Genomic DNA, 27918 nt, shown 5'->3' with positions numbered 1-27918 from the left:
CTGCATCAATAGGAGCATAGTGTCTAGATCTAGGGAAGTCATGCTACTCCTCTATTCCGCTTTGGTTAGACCACACCTGGAATATTGTATCCAATTCTGGGCACCACAATTCAAGAGAGATATTGACAATGTGTCCAGAGGAGGGTGACTAAAATGATCAAGGGTCTGGAGAACAAGCCCTATGAGGAGCGGCTTAAGGAGCTGGTCATGTTTAGCCTGAAGAAGAGAAGGCTGAGAGGAGATATGATAGCCATGTATAAATATGTGAGAGGAAGCCACAGGGAGGAGGGAGCAAGTTTGTTTTCTGCTTCCTTGGAGACTAGGATGCGGAACAATGGCTTCAAACTACAAGAGAGGAGATTCCATCTGAACATGAGGAAGAACTTCCTGAGTGTGAGAGCCATTCAGCAGTGGAACTCTATGCCCCGGAGTGTGGTGGAGGCTCCTTCTTTGGAAGCTTTTAAACAGAGGCTGGATGGCCATCTGTCAGGGGTGATTTGAATGCAATATTCCTGCTTCTTGGCAGGGGGTTGGACTGGATGGCCCATGAGGTCTCTTCCAACTCTTTGATTCTATGATTCTATGATTAAGAGACTGTATTTTCAGGCTTCTCAATTATCTATGTTATATTCAAGACAATTTCACATTATTGCTCATGTTAGTTTTTCTTAACCTTTATCTTTGAAGATGTGTTGAAAACATAGACAAAATGTCTATTTCAAAAACTCAGCAGGAGTTGCTGGCGTAGTTCTAGTGATTGGCTCTGCATATCTCTTTAGAAGTCTTAATAGCGTATACATAATTTGCAGTACTTAATATTTGTGGCATCTGGAAATGATGTTTTGTTGTATATCCTACAATAATTTATGCAAAAAAGCAAAATGGCATGGATTTGTATAATCAAGATAATCCTTAAATATTTTGCCTTTTCACGGCACAGAATGTGGACTAATTTATCATTTAAGTAATCCCTATTTAGTATGTTAATATGAACAAAAGTCACAAAACTACAATGTCAACTCAGTGCCATATCTGCTACAGTGTATCAATCACTTAGTAATTCTCCTCTGAGTATGTTTCCCTGAATGATCTTTCATCTCAGGCTGTGTCCTTATATTCCTCATTAATTTGGATATACGAGGATTAAATGAAAAGTAATGCCTCCACCTTTGTTACTTGGGTTTGGATGGGAATATTTCAATAAACCAAACACAGAAATAATCCTTAGAATGTCCTCTTTAACTACCACTATTCACTTTTCCACATAATCACCAGACAATTGGATACATTTCTGCCAACGATGAACAAGTTTTCTGAAGCCGTCGCGGAAGAAGTTGACACTGTTTCTTCAACCAGCATCTCACAGTTCTCTCAATGTCTTTATCAGAAGCATAATGATGTCCCAGCAGATCTTCTTTCATTATCCGGAACAGATAGAAGTCAGACAGTGCTAAATCTGGACTGTATGGAGGATGTCATATGGTGGGGAGATCCAGTTTCTGAAGTTTCAAGTCTGTGTGCTTTCATTTCAGGCGTCAGCATCCTGGGTACCCATTGTGCACAGATCTTCCGATAGCCAAGCAAAGCAGTAATGTGACCCACATGTTCTTGTGAAATGCCGATTATGCTTGAAATTTCTCTCTGAGTGATACGACAATCGTCCTGAATCAATCTGTCAACGTTTTGCTTGTGAAATTCGGTGGTTGCTGTCATAGGACGTCCAACTCTTTGTTTGTCACACAAGTCAGATGTTCCCACCTCAACATCTTTAAACATAACCACACAGTACTCACATCAACACAATCACCATAAACAGCTTGCATTCTCTGAGGAATCTCCTTTGGGGTGACACCTTCTGCTGTCAAGAATTCAATGACTGCACGTTGCTTAAGTTGCATTGACCGATCGTCCGCACAGGGTTCCATACTTTGCACTTTAACAACACAACCGTTCAATGCTAAGGCTTCCCACCAAAATAGAACTGTAGAGGAGAGTCTACTGAACAAGCTAGTACCTGCCACATACCAGTACGGCTATCTGTTGAGGAGTTACGAAGGTGGAGGCATTACTTTTCATTCAACCCCCATAAGAGGAAAGGAAGTTAGTCTCCTTTCTCTTTCCCAGAGTCAGCCAACACCTTTAAAACTGACATGTCACCATCAACAAGTCTTCTAAAAGTCTTATTATTCTTTTTGATGTATGTCAGTCCCCTCCTGATGCCCTTTTTGTGTTCACAGGGAATTAAAGATTCCATATGGGGGATCTGCACTATCTCCAAGCTGGATGCTCGGATCCAGCAGAAAAGGGAGGAACAGCGAAAAAGGAGAGCAAGCAGTGTCCTTGCCCAGCGAAGAGCACAGACCGAGGAGAGGAAGCAGGAGACGTGAGTGCAGAGGCACCTGGGTGGGAGGCGGTTGCTGGGATTTATAGTTTACCTACAATCAAAGAGCATTCTGAACTCCACCAATGATGGAATTGGGCCAAACTTAGCATACAGGACTTCCATGACCAACAGAACACACTGGAAGGGTTTGGTGGGCATTGACCTTGAGTTTGGGAGTTGTAGTTCACCTACATCCAGAGAGCACTGTGGACTCAAATAATGATGGATCTGGACCAAACTTGACACAAATATTCCATATGCCCAAATATGAACACAGATGGAGTTTGGAGGAAATAGATCTTGACATTTGGGATTTGTAGTTACTGGGATTTATAGTTCACTACAATTAAAGAGCATTCTGAAACCCACAAATGACAGAAATGGGGCAAACTTCCCACACAGAACCCCCATGACCAACAGAAAATACTTAAGGCCATCCAGTCCAACTCTCTTCACCAGGGCAAGAAAATGAAATCAGAGCCCTCCTGACAAAGAGCCATCCAATCATAAATATAGATAGATATGATTCTCACACACACACACAGATATAGTATCATAGATTTGAAAGAGACCCTTAAAGAAGGACTATGATGTGTTGCATATTCCAGAGTAGGCAAACCAGACACTCTCCACGTCAACACTGACAAAGAAACAACAAGAAATACTGTTTACTCACAAGCAGAAAGGAATTACATATTAGAAACCAACACTTTCTCATTACTTTATTTTCCAGATCACCAGACTGGGCCATAGCAATGTGTGGCAGGGGACAGCTAGATATATATATATATATATATATATATATATATATATATATATATACACACACACACACACACACACACACACTATTACATTTGGCCCGGCCATAGGTTTTTAAATGCTTGCGTGTTACCATCTATTGTTTATCGTTTATTTTTGTTTATATGTTTTATATTCATTGTATTGTATTGATTTTTTGTTATTGCTTTTGTTTATTGATGTACTGTGGGCGTGGCCTCATGTAAGCCACACTGAGTCCCTTGGAGAGATGGTAGTGGGGTATAAATTAAGTTTTTATTATTATTAATATTATTATTGCTATTATTTCCTTTGTTTCTTTCTAGTGAACCGCGGATAGTAAGTCGAATATTTCAGTGTTGTGCGTGGAATGGAGGTGTATTCTGGGTAAGTGGTGGTTTTGTTTTTTTTTTTTTGTAAACATGTGAGCCTCATTTGAAATGTTGCACTGCTTCGTTGTATGTGCATTGACTAATCTGGGTGGTGCAGCAAATGGAGAAAGAAACAAATGAATGGTTAAAATATTTACGTTTGACAGAAACGTAATATGACTTATAAAGTCATATTCCGTTCTTTCGTATGGTGGTCTGCTATTATAAAATCCAAATCAGATTTTCCCCCTTTTAAATTGATCCTTATTTCATAAGGAAGCCAGCTTAGTTCTTGTTCTGCACTGCAGAAGCTGTCCATTTGGTCAGTGCTTTACTAGTTTGCTGTGAGGTTTCCAGGCTGCATGGGCATGTTCCAGAAGCATTCTCTCCTGACGTTTCGCCCACATCTATGGCAGGCATCCTCAGAGGTTGTGAGGTCTGTTGGAAACTAGGCAAGTGGGGTTTATATATCTGTGGAATGTCCAGGGTGGGAGAAAGAACTCTTGTCTGTTTGAGGCAAGTGCAAATGGCGCAATTGGCCAGCATGATTAGCATTTAATGGCCTTGCAGCTTCAAAGCCTGGCTGCTTTCTGCCTGGGGAAATCTATGTTTGGAGGTGTTCGCTGGTCCTGATTGGTTATTGTCTGGAATTCCCCTGTTTTTGTGTGTGTTCCTCTCTACTCTCCTGATTTTAGAGTTTTTTTTAATACTGGCAGACAGATTTTGTTTATTTTCATGGTTTCCTCCTTTCTGTTGAAATTGTCCACATGCTTGTGGATTTCAGTGGCTCCTCTGTGTAGTCTGACATGGTGGTTGTTAGCGTGGTCCAGCATTAACACACGTCTCCTCTTGTCTGTTTGAGACTAGTGTTAATGCTGGGCCACTCTTAACAACCACCATGTCAGACTACACAGAGGAGTCATTGAAATCCACAAGCATGTGGGCAATTTCAACAGAAAGGAGAAAACCATGAAAATTCTTTCTCCCACCCTGGACTTTCCACAGATACATAAACCCCTCTTTCCTAGTTTCTAACAAACCTCACAACCTCTAAGGATGCCTGCCATAGATGTGGGCAAAATGTCAGGTGAGAATGCTTCTGGAACATATGATGATGATGATGATGATGATGACTACAGCCTGGAAAACTCACAACAACCCAATGATTCTGGCCATGAAAGCCTTCAACAACACAATCCTTTACTGGTCGATTTAAGTTCGAGAATCATGTCCGTAAGAGTCTCTTCATTTTTAAATCATTTTTCTAGTATACACCAAATACATTTGTACAGCTAATTCTAGACATTGTCTTCAGTGGTGTACTCCTGAGCAGATTAGTGTATTAGCTAAGGTAAAGGTAAAGGTAGTCCCCTGACATTAAGTCCAGTCATGTCTGACTCTGGGGGTTGGAGCTCATCTCCATTTCTAAGCCGAAGAGCCAGCGTTGTCCATAGATACCTCCAAGGTCATGTGGCCGGCATGACTGCGTGAAGCGCCGTTACCTTCCCGCCGGAGCGGTACCTATTGATCTACTCACATTCAGGCCTGTAGCGAGGGGGTGGTTTTAGGGGTTCAAACCCCCCCGAAATGTTTCAGATTTTTTAAAAAAACCCGGTTTACTCATGAATTTTAACTGGTTAACCAAATCCCCATGCTAAGTCTATGAGATGCAAAAAAAATAAGAATCCCTCCAGAACTGTAAGCACTATCTCAAGCAAATATTGACAATTTATTCACACTTGCAGCAATAGCCGATGTAGTGAAGCAACCAAGTTGGGGGGGGGGGGTGTTGAATGCTCTCATTAAGGAGGCCAGACTTGGTGGAGGTGGTTGACAGGGGTGGAGCTGCAGGCTATTGAAGGTTGCTCTGCCCCCTGCTGTGCTCTTTGCTTCAGCATGAGCTAGGAGGCAGGTTTCAACCCCACCCACCCCAAAATTTTCAACCCCCCCCCCGAAATTTTAACCCCCCCCCCCCAAATTTTCACCTCCCCCTCCCCAAAATTGTCAACCCTCCCCGAAATTTTTTTCTGGCTACGGCCCTGCTCACATTTGCATGTTTTCGAACTGCTAGGCTGGCAGCTACATCTGATATAATAGAGGTTTCATAGCTTTGGTTATTTGTTTTCGGCAATAATAATAATAATAATAATAATAATAATAATAATAATCTTTATTTATATCCCACCACCATCTCCCCAATGGGGACTTGGAGCAGCTTACATGGGGCCAAGCCCGAACATGAATTACAATATAACAATACAAATTGCAATAAAATAAACAACATAACATTAAAATAAAACATCAAAGCATAAAAAATATACACAGAACATAGGAACTAAACATAATAACAAAATGACAGAGGGCGGGCCGCATGTACATAAAATGATTTAAAAACCCCCGGGTGAGATAAGGGGGCAGAACTAATTGTAAGAGAGAACTCATAGAGAGATAGGAAAATAATCAATCCTTCCTACATAGGGGGGACTCCTGGGACAAGAACGTTGGGGGAGCACTAGTATAAAATTATTCTTTAATCTTCCATTTAGACTGCGGTGCTGTCTACACAGGCCTCAACATGATTCTTTTTTCTTTTTCTTTTAGCTTAGTCTCTTCTTGTTCTATCGAGTGTTCATCCCTGTTCTTCAGTCAGCAACAGCACATATAATTGGTAAGTTCATAAGTGCTAATTTGGTTAACCGTGTTGATTTCTTGGGTCTTGCAAGAGCCTTTTCATTTTGAAGAAATACTTGGACTTGTGTTTCTTGAATTCTTTAAGCATGGCATAGCTTTTTTATAAATTGGTAGGAAGTTCTGGGCCTGGTTCTGTTCAACATTTTTATTCATGATTTAGATGAAGGGTTAAAGGCATGATTATCAAGTTTGCAGATGACACCAAATTGGGAGGGATAGCCAATACTCCAGAGGACAGGAGCAGGATTCAAAACGATCTTGACAGATTAGAGACATGGGCCAAAACTAACACAATGAAGTTCAACAGTGACAAATGCAAGATACTCCACTTTGGCAGGAAAAACGAAATGCAAAGATACAGAATGGGGGACAATGCCTGGCTCGAGAGCAGTACGTGTGAAAAAGATCTTGGAGTCCTCGTGGACAACAAGTTAAACATGAGCCAACAATGTGATGTGGCGGCAAAAAAAGCCAATGGGATTTTGGCCTGAATCAATAGGAGCATAGTGTCTAGATCTAGGGAAGTAATGCTACCCCTCTATTCTGTTTTGGTTAGACCACATATGGAATATTGTGTCCAATTCTGGGCACCACAATTCAAGAGAGATATTGACAAGCTGGAATGTGTCCAGAGGAGGGCGACTAAAATGATAAAAGATCTGGAGAACAAGCCCTATGAGGAGCGGCTTAAGGAGCTGGGCATGTTTAGCCTGAAAAAGAGAAGGCTGAGAGGGGATATGATAGCCATGTATAAATTTGTGAGAGGAAGTCGCAGGGGGGAGGGAGCAAGCTTGTTTTCTGCTTCCTTGGAGACTAGGACGCGGAACAATGGCTTCAAACTACAAGAGAGGAGATTCCATCTGAACATGAGGAAGAACTTCCTGACTGTGAGAACCGTTCAGCAGTGCAACTCTCTGCCCTGGAGTGTGGTGGAGGCTCCTTCTTTGGAAGCTTTTAAACAGAGGCTGGATGGCCATCTGTCAGGGTTGATTTGAATGCAATATTCCTGCTTCTTGGCAGGGGGTTGGACTGGATGGCCCATGAGGTCTCTTCCAACTCCTTGATTCTATGATTCTACGATTCTATGATAACCAATACTCCAGAAGACAGGAGCAGAATTCAAAACCATCTTAACAGATTAGAGAGATGATTGGCCAGAACTAACAAAATGAAATTCAACAGGGACAAATACAAGATACTCCACTTAGGCAGAAAAAATTAATTGCAAAGATACAGAATTTATTTGTTTATTTATTTAAAACATTTATATTCCTCCCTTCTCACCCCGAAGGGGATTCAGGGTGGAGCACAGCATATATACGGCAAACATTAAATGGCGGGACACAATTCAAATACACATACATAAACATTAAAAACATGGGGACGCCATGGGGAGAGCAGTACATGTGAAAAAGATCTTGGAGTCCTCGTGGACAACAAGTTAAACATGAGCCAACAATGCGATGCAGCACCTAAAAAAGCCAATGGGAGTTTGTCCTGCATCAATAGGATATAGCGTCTAGATCCAGGGAAGTCATGCTTCTATTCTGCCTTGGTCAGACCACACCTGGAATCACACTGTGTCCACTTCTGGGCATTGCAGTTGAAGGGAGAGGTTGACAAGCTGGAATGTATCCAGAGGAGAGTGACTCAAATGATCAAGGGTCAGGAGAACAAGCCCTATGAGGAGCGGCTTAAAGAGCTGGGCTTGTTTAGCCTTCAGAAGAGGAAGCTGAGAGGAGATATGATGTCTATCTATAAATATGTGAGGGGAAGTAATAAGGAGGCGGGAGCAGGCTTGTTTTCTTCTGCCCTGGAGACTACTAGGACACAGAACAATGGCTTCAAACTACAAGAAAGGAGATTCCTCCTGAACATGAGGAAGAACTTCCTATCTGTGAGAGCCATTCAGCAGTGGAACTCTTTGCCCCAGAGTGTGGTGGAGGCTCCTTCTTTGGAGGCTTTTAAACAGAGGCTGGATGGCTATCTGTCGGAGGTGCTTTGAATGCAGTTTTCCTTTTTCTTGGCAGAATGGGGTCAGACTGGATGGCCCATGAGGTCTCTTCCAACTATGATTCTATGAATTTATTAATATTAACTTTTATTAATTTAATATTACAATTAATATTGGCCATGTTCTAGAGGCATTCTCTCCTGACGTTGGAGTGTGGTGGAGGCTCCTTCTTTGGAGGCTTTTAAACAGAGGCTGGATGGCCATCTGTTGGAGGTGCTTTCATTTCGTGGAAGTGGGTTGGACTGGATGGCCGATAAGGTATCTTCCAACTCTATGATTCTATGAATCTGAGAATGTGTTTCAAACATATCATATGTTGCAGTCTGCTGTCATTGTTGAGAAGGTTAAGAGGTCCATGTTCTTGCTTTCTAATGGAAGAAAGGATTTTGGACCCAGTGTTTCATCTTTATTTGTTAACTCTTGCATCAAACACTGTAGAATCCATAAGGACAATTCTTCTCTGCCTTGATGCTGGTTTTGGTTTTAAAAAACAAATAGGGATAGGTAATCGGGAACCTATTCAATCTTACATTCTGTCTTTTAAAACTTCAGAGAATGAAAACAGGCCACGGTGCTATTATCCTGTCAAAACACAGCATGGTTTCACTAACCCACATTCCAAAAATATTCCCACCTGGAACAGTTTGTGGGCCTCTCTAGGTCCACCCTGCCATATTGTCATGTGCTTCTGACTCAAGTATTTTTTAAAATGCAGGGTTCGCTATTCCCTGTTTTAACTTGTTGTTGTTCATTCGTTCAGTCGTCTCCGACTCTTCGTGACCTCATGGACCAGCCCACGCCAGAGCTCCCTGTCGGCCGTTACCACCCCCAGCTCCCTCAAGGTCAGTCCAGTCACTTCAAGGATGCCATCCATCCATCTTGCCCTTGGTCGGCCCCTCTTCCTTTTGCCTTCCACTTTCCCAAGCATAATTGTCTTCTCTAGGCTCTCCTGTCTCCTCATGATGTGGCCAAAGTACTTCAACTTTGTCTCTAGTATCTTTCCCTCCAGTGAACAGTCGGGCTTTATTTCCTGGAGGATGGACTGGTTGGATCTTCTCGCAGTCCAAGGCACTCTCAGCACTTTCCTCCAGCACCACAGCTCAAAAGCATCGATCTTCCTTCGCTCAGCCTTCCCTAAGGTCCAGCTCTCACATCCGTAGGTGACTACAGGGAATACCATGGCTTTGACTAGGCGGATCTTTGTTGCCAGTCTGATGTCTCTACTCTTTACTATTTTATCGAGACTGGACATTGCTCTCCTCCCAAGAAGTAAGCGTCTTCTGATTTCCTGGCCACAGTCTGCATCTGCAGTAATCTTTGCACCTAGAAATACAAAGTCTGTCACGGCCTCCACGGTTTCTCCCTCTATTTTCCAGTTGTCAATCATTCTTGTTGCCATAATCTTGGTTTTTTTGACGTTTAGCTGCAACCCGGCTTTTGCGCTTTCTTCTTTCACCTTGATTAGAAGGCTCCTCAGCTCCTCCTCGCTTTCGGCCATCAGAGTGGTGTCATCTGCATATCTGAGGTTGTTAATGTTTCTTCCAGCAATTTTCACCCCAGCTTTGCATTCATCCAGCCCCGCACATCGCATGATGTGTTCTGCATACAAGTTAAAAAGATTGGGTGAGAGGATGCAGCCTTGCCGTATGCCTTTCCCAATCTTGAACCAGTCTGTTGTTCCGTGGTCAGTTCTGACTGTTGCTACTTGGTCCTTGTACAGATTCCTCAGGAGAGAGACCAGGTGGCTTGGGATGCCCATCCCACTGTTTTAACTATCCCTTGCATATTATACATGGGTCGTACTGTACATTCTGAGCCCTTGGCCATTGATCTTGACTTAATATTTTGGTAGAAAGGTCACAGGAATTGAGGCGATCAGCCCATGTTCTATGTACAAGTTCCTTATGACATCTTTTTCTCTGCTTGGAAGGTGACCCCTCCTTACATGGTGATGTCTGGTCATGGTTGGAATTCATCCTCACGTCCATCTTCAGTGCCCTTTGGGTCCTTCCTCTCTTTGTTCTTAGCAAAGTTGTCAATGCCATCTGGTTTCAGGTAAGTGATTGTTCTCATCAGAGTATGAGGGAAAAATTAGAGAATGTTTCGGTCCAGAATTAGTTAAATAAAATACAGGCAAAAGCTTTTTATGAAAAATAAAGTTAGAGAGAGGAGAAATACAATTTGTTTGAGGCTATATTCAAGCCATTTATTGGCGATACCATATGTACTTGAGTATAAGCCGAGTTTTTCAGCCCTTTTAAAAGTTATTTATTATTTTACTCCATTATTATTGTTATTATTATATTTATTATTTCACTCTATTTATTATTGTTATTGTTACATTTACATTATTTTACTGTATTGTTATTTTTATTGCATTTATTTTACTTGATTTATTATTGTTATTACATTAAAATTTACTCTATTATTATTACAGTTATTATTTTACTCTATTATTGTTACATTTAATATATTACTCTATTATTATTATTACATTTATTATTTTACTCTATTATTGTTATATTTATTATATTACTCTATTATTATTACATTCATTATTGTTATATTTATTATATTACTCTATTATTATTACATTCATTATTTTACTTTATTATTTTTTATTATTTATTATTATTTATTATTTTACTCTTTATTATTATTACATTTATTATTTTACTCTATTATTGTTATATTTATTATATTACTCTATTATTGTTACATTCATTATTTTACTTTATTATTTTTTATTATTTATTATTATTTATTATTTTACTCTATTATTATTACACTTATTATTTTACTCTATTATTGCTATTACATTTATTATTTTACTCTTATTACTATTATTACTATATTTCAATTATTTTACTCTATTATTACTTTTATTTATTATTTTACCCTCTATTATTATTGGAAGGATACGTAGGCACATTTACATTGAAGGTTAGAATAATAGTTTAATCAGAGTTGGAAAGTCTTATTTTAAATTACAGTTTTATGTAAATATTCAAAAACATTTAACCTACTGATGACTCAATTAATGGCATTTTTATTTTGAAATTTACCACTAACTGCTACATTTCCCATCCTCGACTTATTCTTGATTCTTGATTCAATACATTTCCCAGTTTTTTGTGGTAAAATTAGGTGCCTCGGCTTATATTTGGGTCGGCTTATATTTGAGTATATACAGTATATACTAGGGCGTCCCCTAGTATATACTATATACTAGGGGCAACATCCTTGCAGGTGGCCAATTCTCTCACACCAGAAGCAATTTGCAGTTTCTCACATTGCTCCTGATGCAAAAAACAAAAACAAACAAAGAAAGAAAAATAAGGACAATAGCAGATCTAAATCACTCTTACATCAGGTGACATTTTGAATAAATGAGATGGGAAATATATTTATTCATTTATTTCATATACTTGTACCCCATCCTTCTCACCCCCGAGGGGGGACTCAGGGCAGCCTCACAGCAAACACCATTCGGGTCCATTGTAATGATAAGAACAATCAACTAATTCATTAAAACAAAACATTAAATAAACAGTTGTTAAAACATGCCAATTAAAATCTGGGTCCGGGTCAATTCATTGTCACTTCGAAATTGCTTATGTCTTCTTCATACAAGTCGCTATTCGATGGTCAAATGCAAGGTCCCACAGCCAAATCTTGAGTTTCCTTCTAAAGGACAGGACAGAGGTGGCCAGTCTGATGTCTTTGGGGAGTAAATTCCACAGATAGGGAGACACTGTTGAGAAGGCCCTGTCTCTTGTCTCCACCAATTGCGTTTGCGACGGTGGTGGGATCGAGAGCAGGGCCTCTCCAGATGATCTTAAACTTCGTGATGATTTGTAGTAGGAGATACGTTTGGACATGTATTCTGGGCCAGAACCGTTTAGAGCTTTAAAGGTTAAAATCAGCATAATATATTACTATTCAAATAGATTTTAAGTAGAGGAAAATCTATGTGACAATTGACAAGGAAGTATTTAGTATGCCTCTATGATTGGGGGAAGGAGCGGTGTGCTAAAAGGAAGAATTAGATTATGATTTATTGTTGTAGTTTTATATTGTACATACTATTATAAAAAAAGAGAATGTTTTTGAAAAATAAAAAATGGAGATATGCTGAAACGTTGAATTGTATTTCAGGATATTGCTGATCTGGCATTTGAAGTGTCGGGAAGGAAGCCCCAGCCTTTTCCCAGTGTCAGTAAAATTATTGCTGATATGTTGTTTAACCTTTTACTGCAAGCTCTCTTTCTCATCCAGGTAAGATTCAGACTGCATCAGGACATTAAGAAACAATAGAAAATGGGATATGAAGAACATTTAGACCAGTGATTCTGATCTTTAACTCCTCCAGATGTTTTATACTCCCAGTTGTCAGAACTGACCATTATCTGTGACAACCAGGGTTGCTGGGAACTGAAGTTTGACATATCTAGAGGGCCACTGACCTCATCTTTTAAGACAGAATTAGGCAAGCCTTTGAATAATTTAGGCTGTAGGGTCTGTAAACAGTGAGCCTTCGTAGAAAGAAGAAGTCAGAGTGATCATTGCCATGAGGCAATAGCCAATCTGACTTAGATGGTGGTCCGTTCCTAATCACAAACAGTTTGATGATCAACCACCCCGTGTAGTCTTCTATATAAATAAAAATTTAATGTTTGTTTGTGGGATTAACATAACTCAAAAACCACTGGACAAGTTGACACCAAATTTGGACACAACACACCTATCAGGCCAACAAGTGACCATCACTCATGAAAACACTGAAAAACACAGCAGAAGTGACTTAAAAAGCCAAGAGATAAAAAATACATTACAACGCATGCGCAAAACCGCTTATATTTATGTGTATATATGTGTGTTTGCGCATATATATATATATATACGCCGTCCCCTGCCACTCGTTGCTGTGGCCCACATGGGGGTTCTGTGTGGGAGGTTTGGCCCAATTCTATCATTGATCGGGTTCAGAATGCTCTGTGATTGTAAGGGAACTATAAATCCCAGTAATTACAACTCCCAAATGTCAAGTTTCTATTTTCCCCAAACTCTACCAGTGTTCACATTAGGACATATTGAGTATTTGTGTAGAGTTTGGTCCAGATCTATCATTGTTTGAGTCCACAGTGCTCCCTGGATATAGATGAACTAAACTCCAAAACTCAAGGTCAATTCCCACCAAACCCTTCCAGTATTTTCTGTTGGTCATGGGAGTTCTGTGTGCCAGGTTTCGTTCAATTCCATCGTTGGTGGGGTTCAGAATGCTCTTTGATTGTAGATGAACTATAAATCCCAGTAACTACAACTCCCAAATGACAAAATCAATGTTTTTGAGTGAAGGACATACGTTGGGTTGTTAGGTGTCTTGTGTCCAAATTTGGTGCCAATTCGTCCAGTGGTTTTTGAGTTATGTTAATCCCACAAACGAACATTACATACATACATACATACATACATATACATATATATATATATATATATATATATATATATATATATAAAATATATATAATATATATATATTAGGGCTGGGTAACCACGGAAAAATTTGTTTCTAAACTCGATTCGTTTCCAGGGAGTGCTAGCGTTTCTAAATTCTAAATACTAAATTCTAAATTTGAGATTTTAAAATTTCTATATTTACAAAATTTTGTAAATATACGAATCGATTCGTTAATGGCAGACACGATGTGAAAAAAAACCTCCAAACGGGACAGGGGGAACTTCTGAAGCTTCCTTCTCCCTCTGTTGTTGACTGTTGGTGATAAAACTAACCAAAACCAAACTCCAGTCCTTAAAACGCTTTGGAACGGCTTGTCTAAACCCTGGCCCAACAGTTTAAAACTATTATTATTATTATTATTATTATTATTATTATTATTATTATTAGGGGTGCTTTAATTTGATATTCCCAGCATGAAGGCAGAAGGGGGTTTGTGGTTGATATTATTATTATTATTATTATTATTATTATTATTATTATTAAGAATGAGATGTGTGGTCCATCCAAAAACAATCCAGAGTCAGAATGGAGGAGTCAACACTCACACGATTCCTTCTTCCTGGCCCAACAGTTTAAAACTATTATTATTATTATTATTATTATTATTATTATTATTAAGAATGGATGGCCACCTGTCACGGGCATTTTAATTTGATATTCCCAGCATGAAGGCAGAAGGGGGTTTGTGGTTGATATTATTATTATTATTATTATTATTATTATTATTATTAAGAATGAGATGTGTGGTCCATCCAAAAACAATCCGGAGTCAGAATGGAGGAGGCAGCACTCACACGAATCCAGTCTTTAAAACGCTTTAAAATGGGTTGTCTAAACACAGCTAAACGTCTTCTTCCTGGCCCAACAGTTTAAAACTATTATATCCCAAGATCTGATCCAGGTTATCTGCTTTGAACTGGATTATATGAGTCTGCACTGCCAAATAACCTGGGATAAACAGAAAATCTGGGATCAGACCTTGGGATATATGGCCTGCCTGGAAGGGCCCCTAGACCCTTCGAGACTGTCCTTATATCCCAAGATCCGATCCAGGTTATCTGCTTTGAACTGGATTATATGAGTCTGCACTGCCAGATAACCTGTGATAAACAGAAAATCTGGGATCAGACCTTGAGATATAGGGCCTGCCTGGAAGGGCCCCTAGACCCTTTGAGACTGTCCTTATATCCCAAGATCTGATCCAGGTTATCTGCTTTGAACTGGATTATATGAGTCTGCACTGCCAGATAACCTGGGATAAACAGAAAACCTGGGATCAGACCTTGGGATATAGGGCCTGCCTGGAAGGGCCCCTAGACCCTTTGAGACTGTCCTTATATCCCAAGATCCGATCCAGGTTATCTGCTTTGAACTGGATTATATGAGTCTGCACTGCCAGATAACCTGTGATAAACAGAAAATCTGGGATCAGACCTTGGGATATAGGGCCTGCCTGGAAGGGCCCCTAGACCCTTTGAGACTGTCCTTATATCCCAAGATCCGATCCAGGTTATCTGCTTTGAACTGGATTATATGAGTCTGCACTGCCAGATAACCTGGGATAAACAGAAAACCTGGGATCAGACCTTGGGATATAGGGCCTGCCTGGAAGGGCCCCTAGACCCTTTGAGACTGTCCTTATATCCCAAGATCCGATCCAGGTTATCTGCTTTGAACTGGATTATATGAGTCTGCACTGCCAGATAACCTGGGATAAACAGAAAACCTGGGATCAGACCTTGGGATATAGGGCCTGCCTGGAAGGGCCCCTAGACCCTTTGAGACTGTCCTTATATCCCAAGATCCGATCCAGGTTATCTGCTTTGAACTGGATTATATGAGTCTGCACTGCCAGATAACCTGTGATAAACAGAAAATCTGGGATCAGACCTTGGGATATAGGGCCTGCCTGGAAGGGCCCCAAACCCTTCGAGACTGTCCTTATATCCCAAGATCCGATCCAGGTTATCTGCTTTGAACTGGATTATATGAGTCTGCATTGCCAGATAACCTGTGATTACTTCTTGCTCTCCACAGGGGATGATTGTAAGTTTGTTTCCCATTGATATCATAGGCCAGCTGGTCGGCCTGCTTCATATGTCGTTGCTCTACTCTCTGTACTGTTTTGAGTACCGTTGGTTTAACAAAGGTTAGTGCGCCTGTTTCTTTCAAAACCTTCCAAATTAACGTTGCAGAACATGTTTTCTGTTTGGATTTTCTTTAAAGACCTGTAAATATTTTCTGTGCCTTGTCTTCTTCTGCTGAGAGGTTTCTGTTCCATGTTGATTTTGTGAAATATATGAAAAAGCCTGGCACTGTCAGGCACACTATCGGGTTGCTGTGAGTTTTGCGGGCTGTATTGTCATGTTCCAGAAGCATTCTCTCCTGACATTTTGCCCACATCTATGGCAGGTATAAGGATATTCTGGAACGATCAAGTAGTAGACAGAAGATTTTAAATAATTTGAATTTATCAAACAGGGCAAGATATAGAAATAATTGTATTGTCGAAGGCTTTCATGGCTGGAATCACTAGGTTCTTGTGGGTTTTTTCGGGGTATAAGGCCATGTTCTAGAGGCATTTCTCCTGACGTTTCGCCTGCATCTATGGCAAGCATCCTCAGAGGTAGTGAGGTCTGTTGGAATTAGGACAATGGGTTTATATATTTATATGCTGACCACATAGGGAAGCTGATGAGGAAACACAACATAATGGATACTCCACCTCAGACATCAGAAGAGCTGCAAGACCGAGAACAAGCCACGAAAGTAAAGATGAAGATCCACCCAGAGGAAAAGTGTTCCTGCCATACATCAAGGGAACCACTGACCGCATAGGGAAACTGATGAGGGAACACAACATACAAACAATCTACAGACCCACCAAGAAAATCCAACAAATGCTACGTTCAGCAAAGGACAAGAGGGATCCTCTCACCTCTGCAGGAGTCTACCGTGTACCATGCAGCTGTGGACAAGTCTACATAGGGACCACCAAACGCAGCATTGCCCAGACACGAATCAAGGAACATGAAAGGCACTGCAGACTACTTCAACCAGAGAAGTCAGCCATAGCAGAGCACCTGATGAACCAGCCTGGACACAGCATATTATTTGAGAACACAGAAATGCTGGACCACTCCAACAACCACCATGTCAGACTACACAGAGAAGCCATTGAAATCCACAAGCATGTGGACAATTTCAACAGAAAGGAAGAGACCATGAAAATGAACAAAATCTGGCTACCAGTATTAAAAAACTCTAAAATTACAACAGCAAAACAGCAGAGAGGAAACAACCAGGCACATCTTAACACCTCTCAACAGGGGATTTTCCCAGGCTCAGACAGGCCTTCAAATGCTAATGAAGGTGGTCAGTTGAAACATTCACACCTAGCTCCAGCAGAGAAGAGCTCTTTGCCCCACCCCAGCCATTCCACAGATGTATAAACCCATTGTCCTAATTCTAACAGACCTTACTACCTCTGAGGATGCTTGCCATAGATGCAGGCGAAACGTCAGGAGAGAATGCGTCTAGAACATGGCCATATAGCCCGAAAAAACCCACAAGAACCTATAGAAATAATTGCCCCTCACTGCTTCACCAATTATAAGGAGCCTGGGGAAAACTGTACCAGCCAATTGCCATTAATTTTAAGGATCTTAGCAGGGTAAGGAACAGGGAATTTTAAAATAGTAATTCCCACCAGCTGCCAACCAACTTATATATAGGTGCAGGGGAATATTTTAAAGTGGGAAAGAGACAACTGGGAGATCTTGAAACTGTTTCTTTAATTGTTTTCGCTGCCACCTTTTCGTTTGGTGTTCAGGCTGAGTTGTATGTGAAGAGTATACTTAGTAACACCCTTTTGTGTTACAATAATGTTTGTTTTCTCTAGAGGGTTTAAATCACAAGAAGCAGGAACATTGCATTCAAATCACCCCTGACAGATGGCCATCCAGCCTCTGTTTAAAAGCTTCCAAAGAAGGAGCCTCCACCACACTCCAGGGCAGAGAGTTCCACTGCTGAACGGCTCTCACAGTCAGGAAGTTCTTCCTCATGTTCAGATGGAATCTCCTCTCTTGTAGTTTGAAGCCGTTGTTCCGCGTCCTAGTCTCCAAGGAAGCAGAAAACAAGCTTGCTCCCTCCTCCCTGTGGTTTCCTCTCACATATTTATACATGGCTATCATATCTCCTCTCAGCCTTCTCTTCTTCAGGCTAAACATGCCCAGCTCCTTAAGCTGCTCCTCATAGGGCTTGTTCTCTTAAAGACTTCCAGAGTTGGGGCATGTGTTCTCTTGCTACTTGTATATTTTAAATTCTTTTTTTAAAAAAAACGTGAAGCAGCGAGGGAACACTGTATACAACTGTGGAATAAAACATCACCGTGCTTCTACTTCGATTCTGTTAAGACTTTGGGTTTTTTGTTTGTATTGACAGGAATCGAAATGCATCAACGATTATCCAATATAGAAAGGAACTGGCCCTATTACTTTGGATTCGGTTTACCACTGGCCTTTCTCACTGCAATGCAGTCTTCTTACATTATCAGGTGAGTTGAGACATTCTATTCTTTGGGTTGTAGGTTTTTTCGGGCTGTATAGCCATGTTCTAGAGGCATTCTCTCCTGATGTTTTGCCTGCATCTATGGCAAGCATCTTCAGAGGTAGTGAGATCTGTTGGAACTAGGAAAAAGGGTTTAAATATCTGTGGAATGACCAGGGTGAGACAAAGGACTCTTGTCTGCTGGAGCTAGGTGTGAATGTTTCAACTGACCACCTTGATTAGCATTTGATGGCCTGGAGTGGCCCTGTTTGTTTCCTCTCTGTTGTTTTGCTATTGTAATTTTAGAGTTTTTTTTAATACTGGTAGCCAGATTTTGTTCATTTTTATGGTTTCTTCCTTTCTGTTGAAATTGTCCACATGCTTGTGGATTTCATCTTTTCAGAAAGGAGGAAACCATGAAAAAGAACAAAATCTACCAGTATTTAAAAAAACTCTAAAATTACAACAGCAAAACAACAGAGAGGAAACAATCAAGGACATCTAATCACCCCTCAACAAAAGATTGCCCCAGGCACTGCCAGGCCATCAAATGCTTATTAAGGTGGTCAGTTGAAACATTCACACCTAACTCCAACAGACAAGAGTCCTTTGTCCCACCCTGGTCATTCCACAGATATATAAACCCTTTTTCCTAGTTCCAACAGACCTCATTACCTCTGAGGATGCTTGCCATAGATGCAGGCGAAACGTCAGGAGAGAATGCCTCTAGAACATGGCCATATAGCCTGAAAAAACCTACAACAATCAGTGATTCCGGCCATGAAAGCCTTCAATAATACATGCTATCCTTTTTTTTTCTCCGTCTGTCAGAATGACAGGGAAATTTAAAACACTTCTTTAAAAAATGCAGCAGGTAATAGAAAGGAGGAAGATGTGGGGTTAGTGGAAAGGGAATTTTGCAGATGGGCAGAAAACAAAATGGGAGGGATGAGAAAGAGAGAATTTCAGTACCAAAGGATTGGCAAGATCTGTTTTCCCTATATAAAGAATGCCTATATAATATTGCCTAATAATCCCTTGCAATGTTGCCTCCCTCTCCCCATTTGCAAAGGCCATAGGGGCCATTATTATTATTAGGTGGAGCAAACTGGTAATAATATTTATTTATTTATTATTTATTTATTTCGGTTTCTTCTACCCTGCCCTTCTCACCCCGAAGGGGACTCAGGGCGGCTTACAAAGGCACAATTCGATGCCAGCATCACATAACAGTAGTAAAACAAAATAACATCAATTAAACAGTTAAACAGTTGAACAGTTAAACAACAGTTGCTGCATTACATCCCTAAAACCAATAAAACAATACAAACCCAATTACTCCTCATAGCCGGTCAGCGTTCGCTATCTCATAGTCCAAATTCCAATTCCACATTGTCAGTCCTGTCAGTCCTAGTCGTTTGATTGTCCTTATCTAGTTGTCGGATTGCCCGAAGGCCTGGTCCCACAACCACGTCTTTACTTTCCTCCTGAAGGAGAGGAGGGATGTTGATGCCCTAATTTCCCCCGGGAGTGAGTTCCACAGGTGAGGGGCCACCACCGAGAAGGCCCTGCTCCTCGTCCCCACCAGCCTCACTTGTGATAGCGGTGGGGTCGAGAGCAGGGACTCCCCAGATGATCTCAAATTCCGGGGTGGGATGTAGAGGGAGATACGTTTGGACAGATACACTGGACCGGAACCGTACAGGGTTTTGTAGGTCAAAACCAGCACCTTGAATTGTGCTCGGAACTGAACCGGCAGCCAGTGGAGCTGACACAGCAAGGGGGTGATGTGCTTCCTGTATGTCGCTCCTGTGAGCAATCTGGCTGCCGCTCGCTGGACCAGTTGAAGTTTCCGAACAGTCTTCAAGGGCAACCCCACGTAGAGTGCGTTGCAGTAGTCTATTCGGGATGTAACAAGAGCGTGGACCACTGTGGCCAGATCAGACTTCCCAAGGTACGGGCACAGCTGGTGCACAAGTTTTGCCTAATATTGCCTAATATTCCCTTGCAATGTTGCCTCCCTCTCCCCATTTGCAAAGGCTATAGGGGCCATTATTATTCTTAGGTGGAGTAAACTGGTATTATTATTATTATTATTATTTATAATAATAATAATAATAATAATAATAATAATAATAATAATACTTTATTTATAGCCCGCTCCATCTCCCCCAGGGACACTTGGGGCGGCTTACATGAGGCTATGCCCATCAGTACAGAAAACACAATATTACACAAAAGCATAACACAATATAACACCAAAGCATAACAGAACTAAAAAATAAAAAAAAACATAAAATGCAAAACCAATATAATAAGCAACACAGGATTACACACACAAATTTAAGGATAAAATTTTTAACATTTTAAAACACTGGGAGATTGGGCAATGGAAATAATTGGGGAGGGAGACCCGGGTTGAGGAAGGAATTAATTGCATGAACCATAAAATAAAGTGCTTCTGAGGACATTTGTGTGAAATTTGGTCAGGGAGTATCTTACATTCAGTCATTGAAGGCACATTGAAATAACCAGGTTTTCAGGTTCCTCCTGAAGATTGCCAGGGTGGGGGCTTGCCTAATATCTCTGGGGAGTGAATTCCAGAGCCGAGGGGCCACCACAGAGAAGGCCCTCTCTCTCGTCCCCACAAGTTGCACTTTTGATGAGGACAGGAGCGAGAGAAGGGCCTCTCCGGAAGATCAAAGAGGTCGTGTGGGTTTGTGGACGGAAATGCGGTCACGCAGGTAGGCGGGTCCCAAACCGTTCAAGGCTTTGTAGTCAAAACCTGCACCTTGAATTGGGCCCAGAAGATAAATGGCTATCAGGTGTATTAAAAGAATCATAAGCCTCAGGTGGTTCTGTTATTTTATCATTGGAAGGTTTGCAGCAAAAGACAACAAAAAGATGAAATTTATTTGGGTGGTGAAAAAGTGACTTAAACCTGTGTTAGCAGTTAGCTACTTTCTGCTGCCAGATTTTGCTATGTGGGAATTACACTAGTTTCAGATTGCTATAATGATAGACGTGTCTAGTGTGGTTGTGGTTGCATCCTAGTTGGGCCTTTTGGAGATGGCGTTAAGAGAATCATCTTGCAACAAAGGATTCTTTGTTGATTTCATCTTCTGTTTCTCTTTAGCGGCTGCCTGTTTTCCATCCTTTTCCCTCTGTTTATCATCAGCGCCAATGAAGCAAAGACACCGGGAAAAGCATAGTATGTATACTTTCTCCTCCCCCTAAAAGTCATTATGAAATGGTGGTTGGGCAAATAGGCTTATTAACAAAAGGAGATTCCATCTGAACATTAGGAAGAACTTCCTGACTGTGAGAGCCGTTCAGCAGTGGAACTCTCTGCCCCGGAGTGTGGTGGAGGCTCCTTCTTTGGAAGCTTTTAAACAGAGGCTGGATGGCCATCTGTCAGGGGTGCTTTGAATGTAGTTCACCTAAATCTAGAGAGCACTGTGGACTCAAACAATGATGGATCTGGACCAAACTTGGCACGAACACCCAATATGTGCAAATGTGAACTCTGGTGGAGTTTGGGGAAAATAGACCTTGACATTTGGGAGTTGTAGTTGTTGGGATTTATAGTTCACCTAAAATCAAAGAGCATTCTGAACCCCAGCAATGATAGAATTGGACCAAACTTCCCACACAAACCCCCATGACCAACAGAAAATATTGTATATTCTGACGGTCTTTGGGGACCCCTCTGAAACCCCCTCGTGACCCCCCCCAGGGTCCTGACCCCCAGGTTGAGAAACACTGCTCTAGACCAGTGTTTCTCAACCTGGGGGTCGGGACCCCTGAGGGGGTCATGAGGGGGTGTCAGAGGGTCGCCAAAGACCCTAAGAAAACCAGTATTTTCTGATGGTCATAGGGATTCCATGTGGGAAGTTTGAGCCAATTCTATTGTTGGTGGAGTTCAAAATGTTCTTTGATTGTAATGAACTATAAATCCCAGCAACTACAACTCCCAAATGTCAAGACCTATTTTCTCCAGACTCCACCAGTGTTCACATTTGGGCATATTCAGTATTCGTGCCATGTTTGGTCCAGATCCACCATTGCATGAGTCCACAGTGCTCTTTGGATATAAGTGAACTACAACTCCCAAACTCAAGGTCAATGCCCATCAAATCCTTCCAGTGTTTTCCATTGGTCATGGGAACCAAGTTTGGTTCAAATACATCGCTGGTGGAGTTCAGAATGCTCTTAATTATAAGTGAACTATAAATCCCAGCAACTACAACTCCCAAATTACAAAATCAATCCTCCCCCAACCTCACTAGCATTCACATTTGGGTGTATTGGGTATTTGTGCCCAGTTTGGTCCAGTGAATGAAAATGCATCCTGCATATCAGATATTTACATTATGATTTATAACAGTAGTAAAATGACTGTTATGAAGTAGTAATGAAAACAGTATTATGGTTGGGGGTCACCACAAGATGAGGGACTGTATTAAGGGGTCATGGCATTAGAATCATAGAATCATAGAATCAAAGAGTTGGAAGAGACCTCATGGGCCATCCAGTCCAACCCCCTACCAAGAAGCAGGAATATTGCATTCAAATCACCCCTGACAGATGGCCATCCAGCCTCTGCTTAAAAGCTTCCAAAGAAGGAGCCTCCACCACACTCTGGGGCAGAGAGTTCCACTGCTGAACGGCTCTCACAGTCAGGAAGTTCTTCCTAATGTTCAGATGGAATCTCCTCTCTTGTAGTTTGAAGCCATTGTTCCATTGCGCCCTAGTCTCCAAGGAAGGAGAAAACAAGCTTGCTCCCTCCTCCCTGTGGCTTCCTCTCACATATTTATACATGGCTATCATATCTCCTCTCAGCCTTCTCTTCTTCAGGCTAAACATGCCCAGTTCCCTAAGCCGCTCCTCATAGGGCTTGTTCTCCAGACCCTTGATCATTTTAGTCGCCCTCCTCTGGACACATTCCAGCTTGTCAATATCTCTCTTGAATTGTGGTGCCCAGAATTGGACACAGTATTCCAGGTGTGGTCTAACCAAAGCAGAATAGAGGGGTAGCATTACTTCCTTAGATCTAGACACTATGCTCCTATTGATGCAGGCCAAAATCCCATTGGCTTTTTTTGCCGCCACATCACATTGTTGGCTCATGTTTAACTTGTTGTCCACGAGGACTCCAAGATCTTTTTCACACGTACTGCTCTCGAGCCAGGCATTGTCCCCCATTCTGTATCTTTGCATTTCGTTTTTCCTGCCAAAGTGGAGTATCTTGCATTTGTCCCTGTTGAACTTCATTTTGTTAGTTTTGGCCCATCTCTCTAATCTGTCAAGATCGTTTTGAATCCTGCTCCTGTCCTCTGGAGTATTGGCTATCCCTCCCAGTTTGGTGTCGTCTGCAAACTTGATGATCCTGCCTTGATGATCCATCATTGTTTGAGTCCACAGTGCTCTCTAGATTTAGGTGAACTACAACTCCAAAACTCAAGGTCAATGCCCATCAAGCCATTCTAGCATTTTCTGTTGGTCATGGGAGCCAAGTTTGGTTCAAATCCATCGCTGGTGGAGTTCAGACTGCTCTTTGATTATAAGTGAACTATAAATCCCAGCAACTACAACTCCCAAATTACAAAATCAATCCTCCCCCAACCCCACTAGCATTCACATTTGGGTGTATTGGGTATTTGTGCCCAGTTTGGTCCAGTGAATGAAAATACATCCTGCATATCAGATATTTACATTATGATTTATAACAGTAGTAAAATGACTGTTATGAAGTAGTAATGAAAACAGTATTAGGGTTGGGGGTCACCACAAGATGAGGGACTGTATTAAGGGGTCATGGCATCAGGAAGGTTGAGAACCACTGCTCTAGACAATGGCCATATAGCCCGAAAAAAACCTACAACAACCCAGTGATTCCGGCCATGAAAGCCTTCGACAATACATGGGAAGCTAATTGTTGTTGTCTTTGTGTTCCAGCCACTTCCAGTTGCGCCTCTTTTCCCTGGTGGTCTTCCTTAGCAACAAACTCTTTCATAAGACAGTCTACCTTCAGTCTACTCTGAGCAGCTCATCTTCAGCCGATCGCCTGCCGTCACCACATTCGTCGCCCGCCCGGCAAAAGGCTGCTTTGGCACACTGAACCACCACCAAAGCAGGGAGGGACGGAGGGAGGGCACCATCCCTGGCTAATTTGTGTGTGTTTTCCTGTGATCCAGGGAAAGGCAGTCAGCAATCTGCCAAAAGGGACTTGTGCGTCTTCTCTTCCAATCATTGTCGTAAGCTCCAGTTGGACACTGGTTTTGAATAATGGGGGGGAGTGTGAAGAAAATTAAATGTTTTGCGGGCGAGGGAGGGAGCAGTAGAGCCTGGGTTTTTAACAGCTCTGTCCGTTTTTAAGAAGCCAGGTTCTTTGCTTGGTTTTTTTTTTTTTTAGTGTGTAACGAACCTGTGCCTGTACTGTTTTTGTATACCCTTCTCCTGTGCCATTTCCCCTCCTCTTCCCAGAACGTATGGAGGGGTATTTTTTTTTGTAGCACATATTTTGTTGTAGCTTTGTGATGATGCTAAATGGGGTCTTTATGGTGAGTGTTGGGGTTTTTTTGTGTCAATGATCATATAGTTCTTTGTATATTTCAACTCAGGTCAGGGTTTTGTAATCCCTGTTGTGTTTGAAATGAAAAGTGGGTCGTGGTCAAGATACGGAATGGGGTGGGGGTGGGGAATTTTGTTTAGTATCTAGCGACATCAGCACAATCTGACATACTTTGGCCATGTCGTCATGGAAGGACCTTCTACGTGTGTCAGAAGGGACCCACTTTTGATGGATGATACAAATTCCTAACCTTAACAGCAGAATGTATGGATTTTTTAAAAGAAAAAAAAAATAACACTACATCCTACTACACTAAAAAAGTTAATAACTTTCAAAGGGAAATGAGAAAGCGTACGGGTGAAATGGAAACATACTGAATCTGTAGAGTTGTGAGATTTACACTATAATGTTTTCGTCTTGGCACAAGTACCTGCTTTGGAAAAATAGTCTCTTTCTAGATCCTAGCGATAGCTGAATTGCGGTTCCAAAGGATAACCATGGAAAAAAAATCAAGACATTACTAGTTTGGTTTCTATAAGACTTCTGCACAGAGCTTCACAGAGATGATTGACTTCCTGTATGATGGATTTACCTTTGTAGCAAAAAAAAAAAAAAGACTGGTTTACGTCAGGGTTAAACAATAGCTTTACTCGTGACCTGACACGCAACTGTTTTCCCATCCGAGTTACAATGATGTACACCGAAGTGCTCCTGTGTGGTTCTCGTCGAAGCTGAAGCGAACTCATCAGCACAAGATGTGTGATTTTTGTGTTTGTCTGTGTGTACATATGTAATTGTGTGCACAAAGGGAGTGCAGCCCCTGATTTTAAGACAGTGTTCCTCATGCATGTCAGATTTCTGTAGGGCCGATGACATTTTTTTTTTAAAAAGTCATTTGAATCTTATTTTCTTTTCTTTTCTTTTGGCACAACTGAGGTCCGTCTACAGATAACCTTTTTTCTCTAGTATTTTCACAATGAAATATTAAATGAACATGGGAGAAAAAAAAAACCCAGACAAGTTGTGATTGTGTGACTGAACTGGGAAGCTGACTTCAGTAGGGTGGTGGGAGTGGGGTGAACACCGGGGTGTTACTTTTCAATAATTTTAAAGCATAGGTTCTTTTTATTGCAATTTTCTAGTAAGAGAAAGGGTACCAGAACTTTTACAGTTTTACACAAAGAACTACATTAGACATCCAGACTCTATGTAACTACATCAAACTCCACAAAAAACAACCTACAGTTACATTGGCAAACAAACAAATGGGGAATTACATTTTCAGCATACATATAAACATTCATCAATCACCATGCATACATCACCAGCTGATCCCCAACCCATCTAAAACACAGACATGTGCCTTTCATCTCAAGAACAGAGAAGCATCCCGATCTCTGAGGATTACTTGGGAAGGAATTCCACTGGAGCATTGCAGCGCACCCAAATACCTGGGAGTCACCCTGGACCGTGCTCTGACCTACAAGAAGCACTGCCTGAACATCAAGCAAAAAGTGGGTGCTAGAAACAATATCGTATGAAAGCTGACTGGCACAACCTGGGGATCACAACCAGATACAGTGAAGACATCTGCCCTTGTGCTGTGCTACTCCGCTGCTGAGTATGCATGCCCAGTGTGGAACACATCTCACCACATTAAAACAGTGGATGTGGCTCTTAATGAGACATGCCACATTATCACGGGGTATCTGCGCCCTACACCACTGGAGAAATTACACTGTCTAGCCGGTATCGCACCACATGACATCAGCTGGGAAGTGGCAGCCAATAGTGAAAGGACCAAGGCAGTGACATCTCCAGCTCATCCCTTACTTGGGTATCAGCCAGCACGTCAACGACTTAAATCCAGACATAGTTTTCTAAGATCTACAGAGACACTCGCTGGAACGCCTCAGCAAGCAAGAGCCCAAAAGTGGCAGGCTCAAACCCAGAACCTCAACCAATGGCTGACATCAAATGAGAGACTCCCCCCTGGGCACACAGAGGACTGGGCGACATGGAAGGCGCTGAACAGACTGCGCTCTGGCACCACGAGATGCAGAGCCAACCTTCAGAAATGGGGCTACAAAGTGGAATCCTCAACGTGTGAGTGTGGAGAGGAGCAAACCACTGACCACCTGCTGCAATGCAACCTGAGCCCTGCCACATGCATGATGGAGGACCTTCTTGCAGCAACACCAGAAGCACTCCCAAGTGGGCAGATACTGGTCAAAGGACATTTAATCAACTACCAAACTCACACATTTTGTATTTTCTCTGTTTGTTTGCTTTGTTCTGTTAGAAATGTAATATAATTGACTGGCTGCTCTGACACGAGAAATAAAATCACAATTTTACCATTCTTCCTCCATGAAGAACATCTCTTAGGCCAGACTGCTTCCTTGCAAATCTGCCAACACATAGTTACAAAACTCCAAAACGTCAAAACGCATCCTTTCCCCAAGAACAATGCCAAAACGCACACTCCTTTTTCTTCCCTTGAGAAAAGGAGCCCAAGTGTCTAGACTTCTGCTTTCCATTGCAGATCTGCCACTCCCAAATACACCATCTCTCTCGAGCATAGCGGGTGAGCCAGACTCCTCTGGTCTGCCACAATTTTTGGACTGTAATAAGGTCCCTTATATAGCAATATTTTGCTGATGTAGCCGTCTTTCCAGCCTGAAACATGTTGATTCCTGGCAGTTGTTTCCTGGCAGATGTTGACTCATTTTAATTGGTGTTGAAAAACATAAGCAGCCTTGTGTTGACTTCTTAACATGTGGAATCTTGTAAAAATTTCCTTAACTTAAAAGAGCAATTGTCTCTGATAAACAGACGTGTTTATGTTGTGTTTTCCCCCAAAAGTTAATCAGTTAATCATTTGTCACAGTTCTTATGAATGTCAGCAGTTCAGCAAATTTTAATTACTTACTTAGGTGATCCCTTGTTGTTCGAGTAGGATTGTCTTCCAAGATCGGTGTCCTGGAAGTGGGTCTGTAGGTGACTCTGGAGCCCTATTCTTGATCTGCATCTTCT

General features: G+C 41.6%; 1 protein-coding gene across 1 annotated transcript in view; it reads left to right on the top strand.

The window, feature by feature from the left end:
• The window catches only part of EI24 (EI24 autophagy associated transmembrane protein), a 31871-nt gene extending 6107 nt beyond the window's left edge, over positions 1 to 25764 (top strand). The window contains exons 3-11 of the mRNA XM_067470705.1: positions 2238 to 2383; positions 3490 to 3550; positions 6136 to 6202; positions 10170 to 10294; positions 12398 to 12517; positions 15798 to 15909; positions 18204 to 18315; positions 21445 to 21519; positions 24267 to 25764. Of these exons, the coding sequence (XP_067326806.1) occupies positions 2238 to 2383; positions 3490 to 3550; positions 6136 to 6202; positions 10170 to 10294; positions 12398 to 12517; positions 15798 to 15909; positions 18204 to 18315; positions 21445 to 21519; positions 24267 to 24429 (981 nt within the window). The 3' untranslated portion in view covers positions 24430 to 25764. The remainder of the gene's footprint in view (positions 1 to 2237; positions 2384 to 3489; positions 3551 to 6135; positions 6203 to 10169; positions 10295 to 12397; positions 12518 to 15797; positions 15910 to 18203; positions 18316 to 21444; positions 21520 to 24266) is intronic.
• Positions 25765 to 27918: the final 2154 nt, after the last annotated feature.

The sequence above is a fragment of the Anolis sagrei genome, chromosome 7 (assembly GCF_037176765.1).
Source record: "Anolis sagrei isolate rAnoSag1 chromosome 7, rAnoSag1.mat, whole genome shotgun sequence".
NCBI classification, from domain to species: domain Eukaryota; kingdom Metazoa; phylum Chordata; class Lepidosauria; order Squamata; family Dactyloidae; genus Anolis; species Anolis sagrei.
This window is presented reverse-complemented; position numbering and strand designations above follow the sequence as displayed.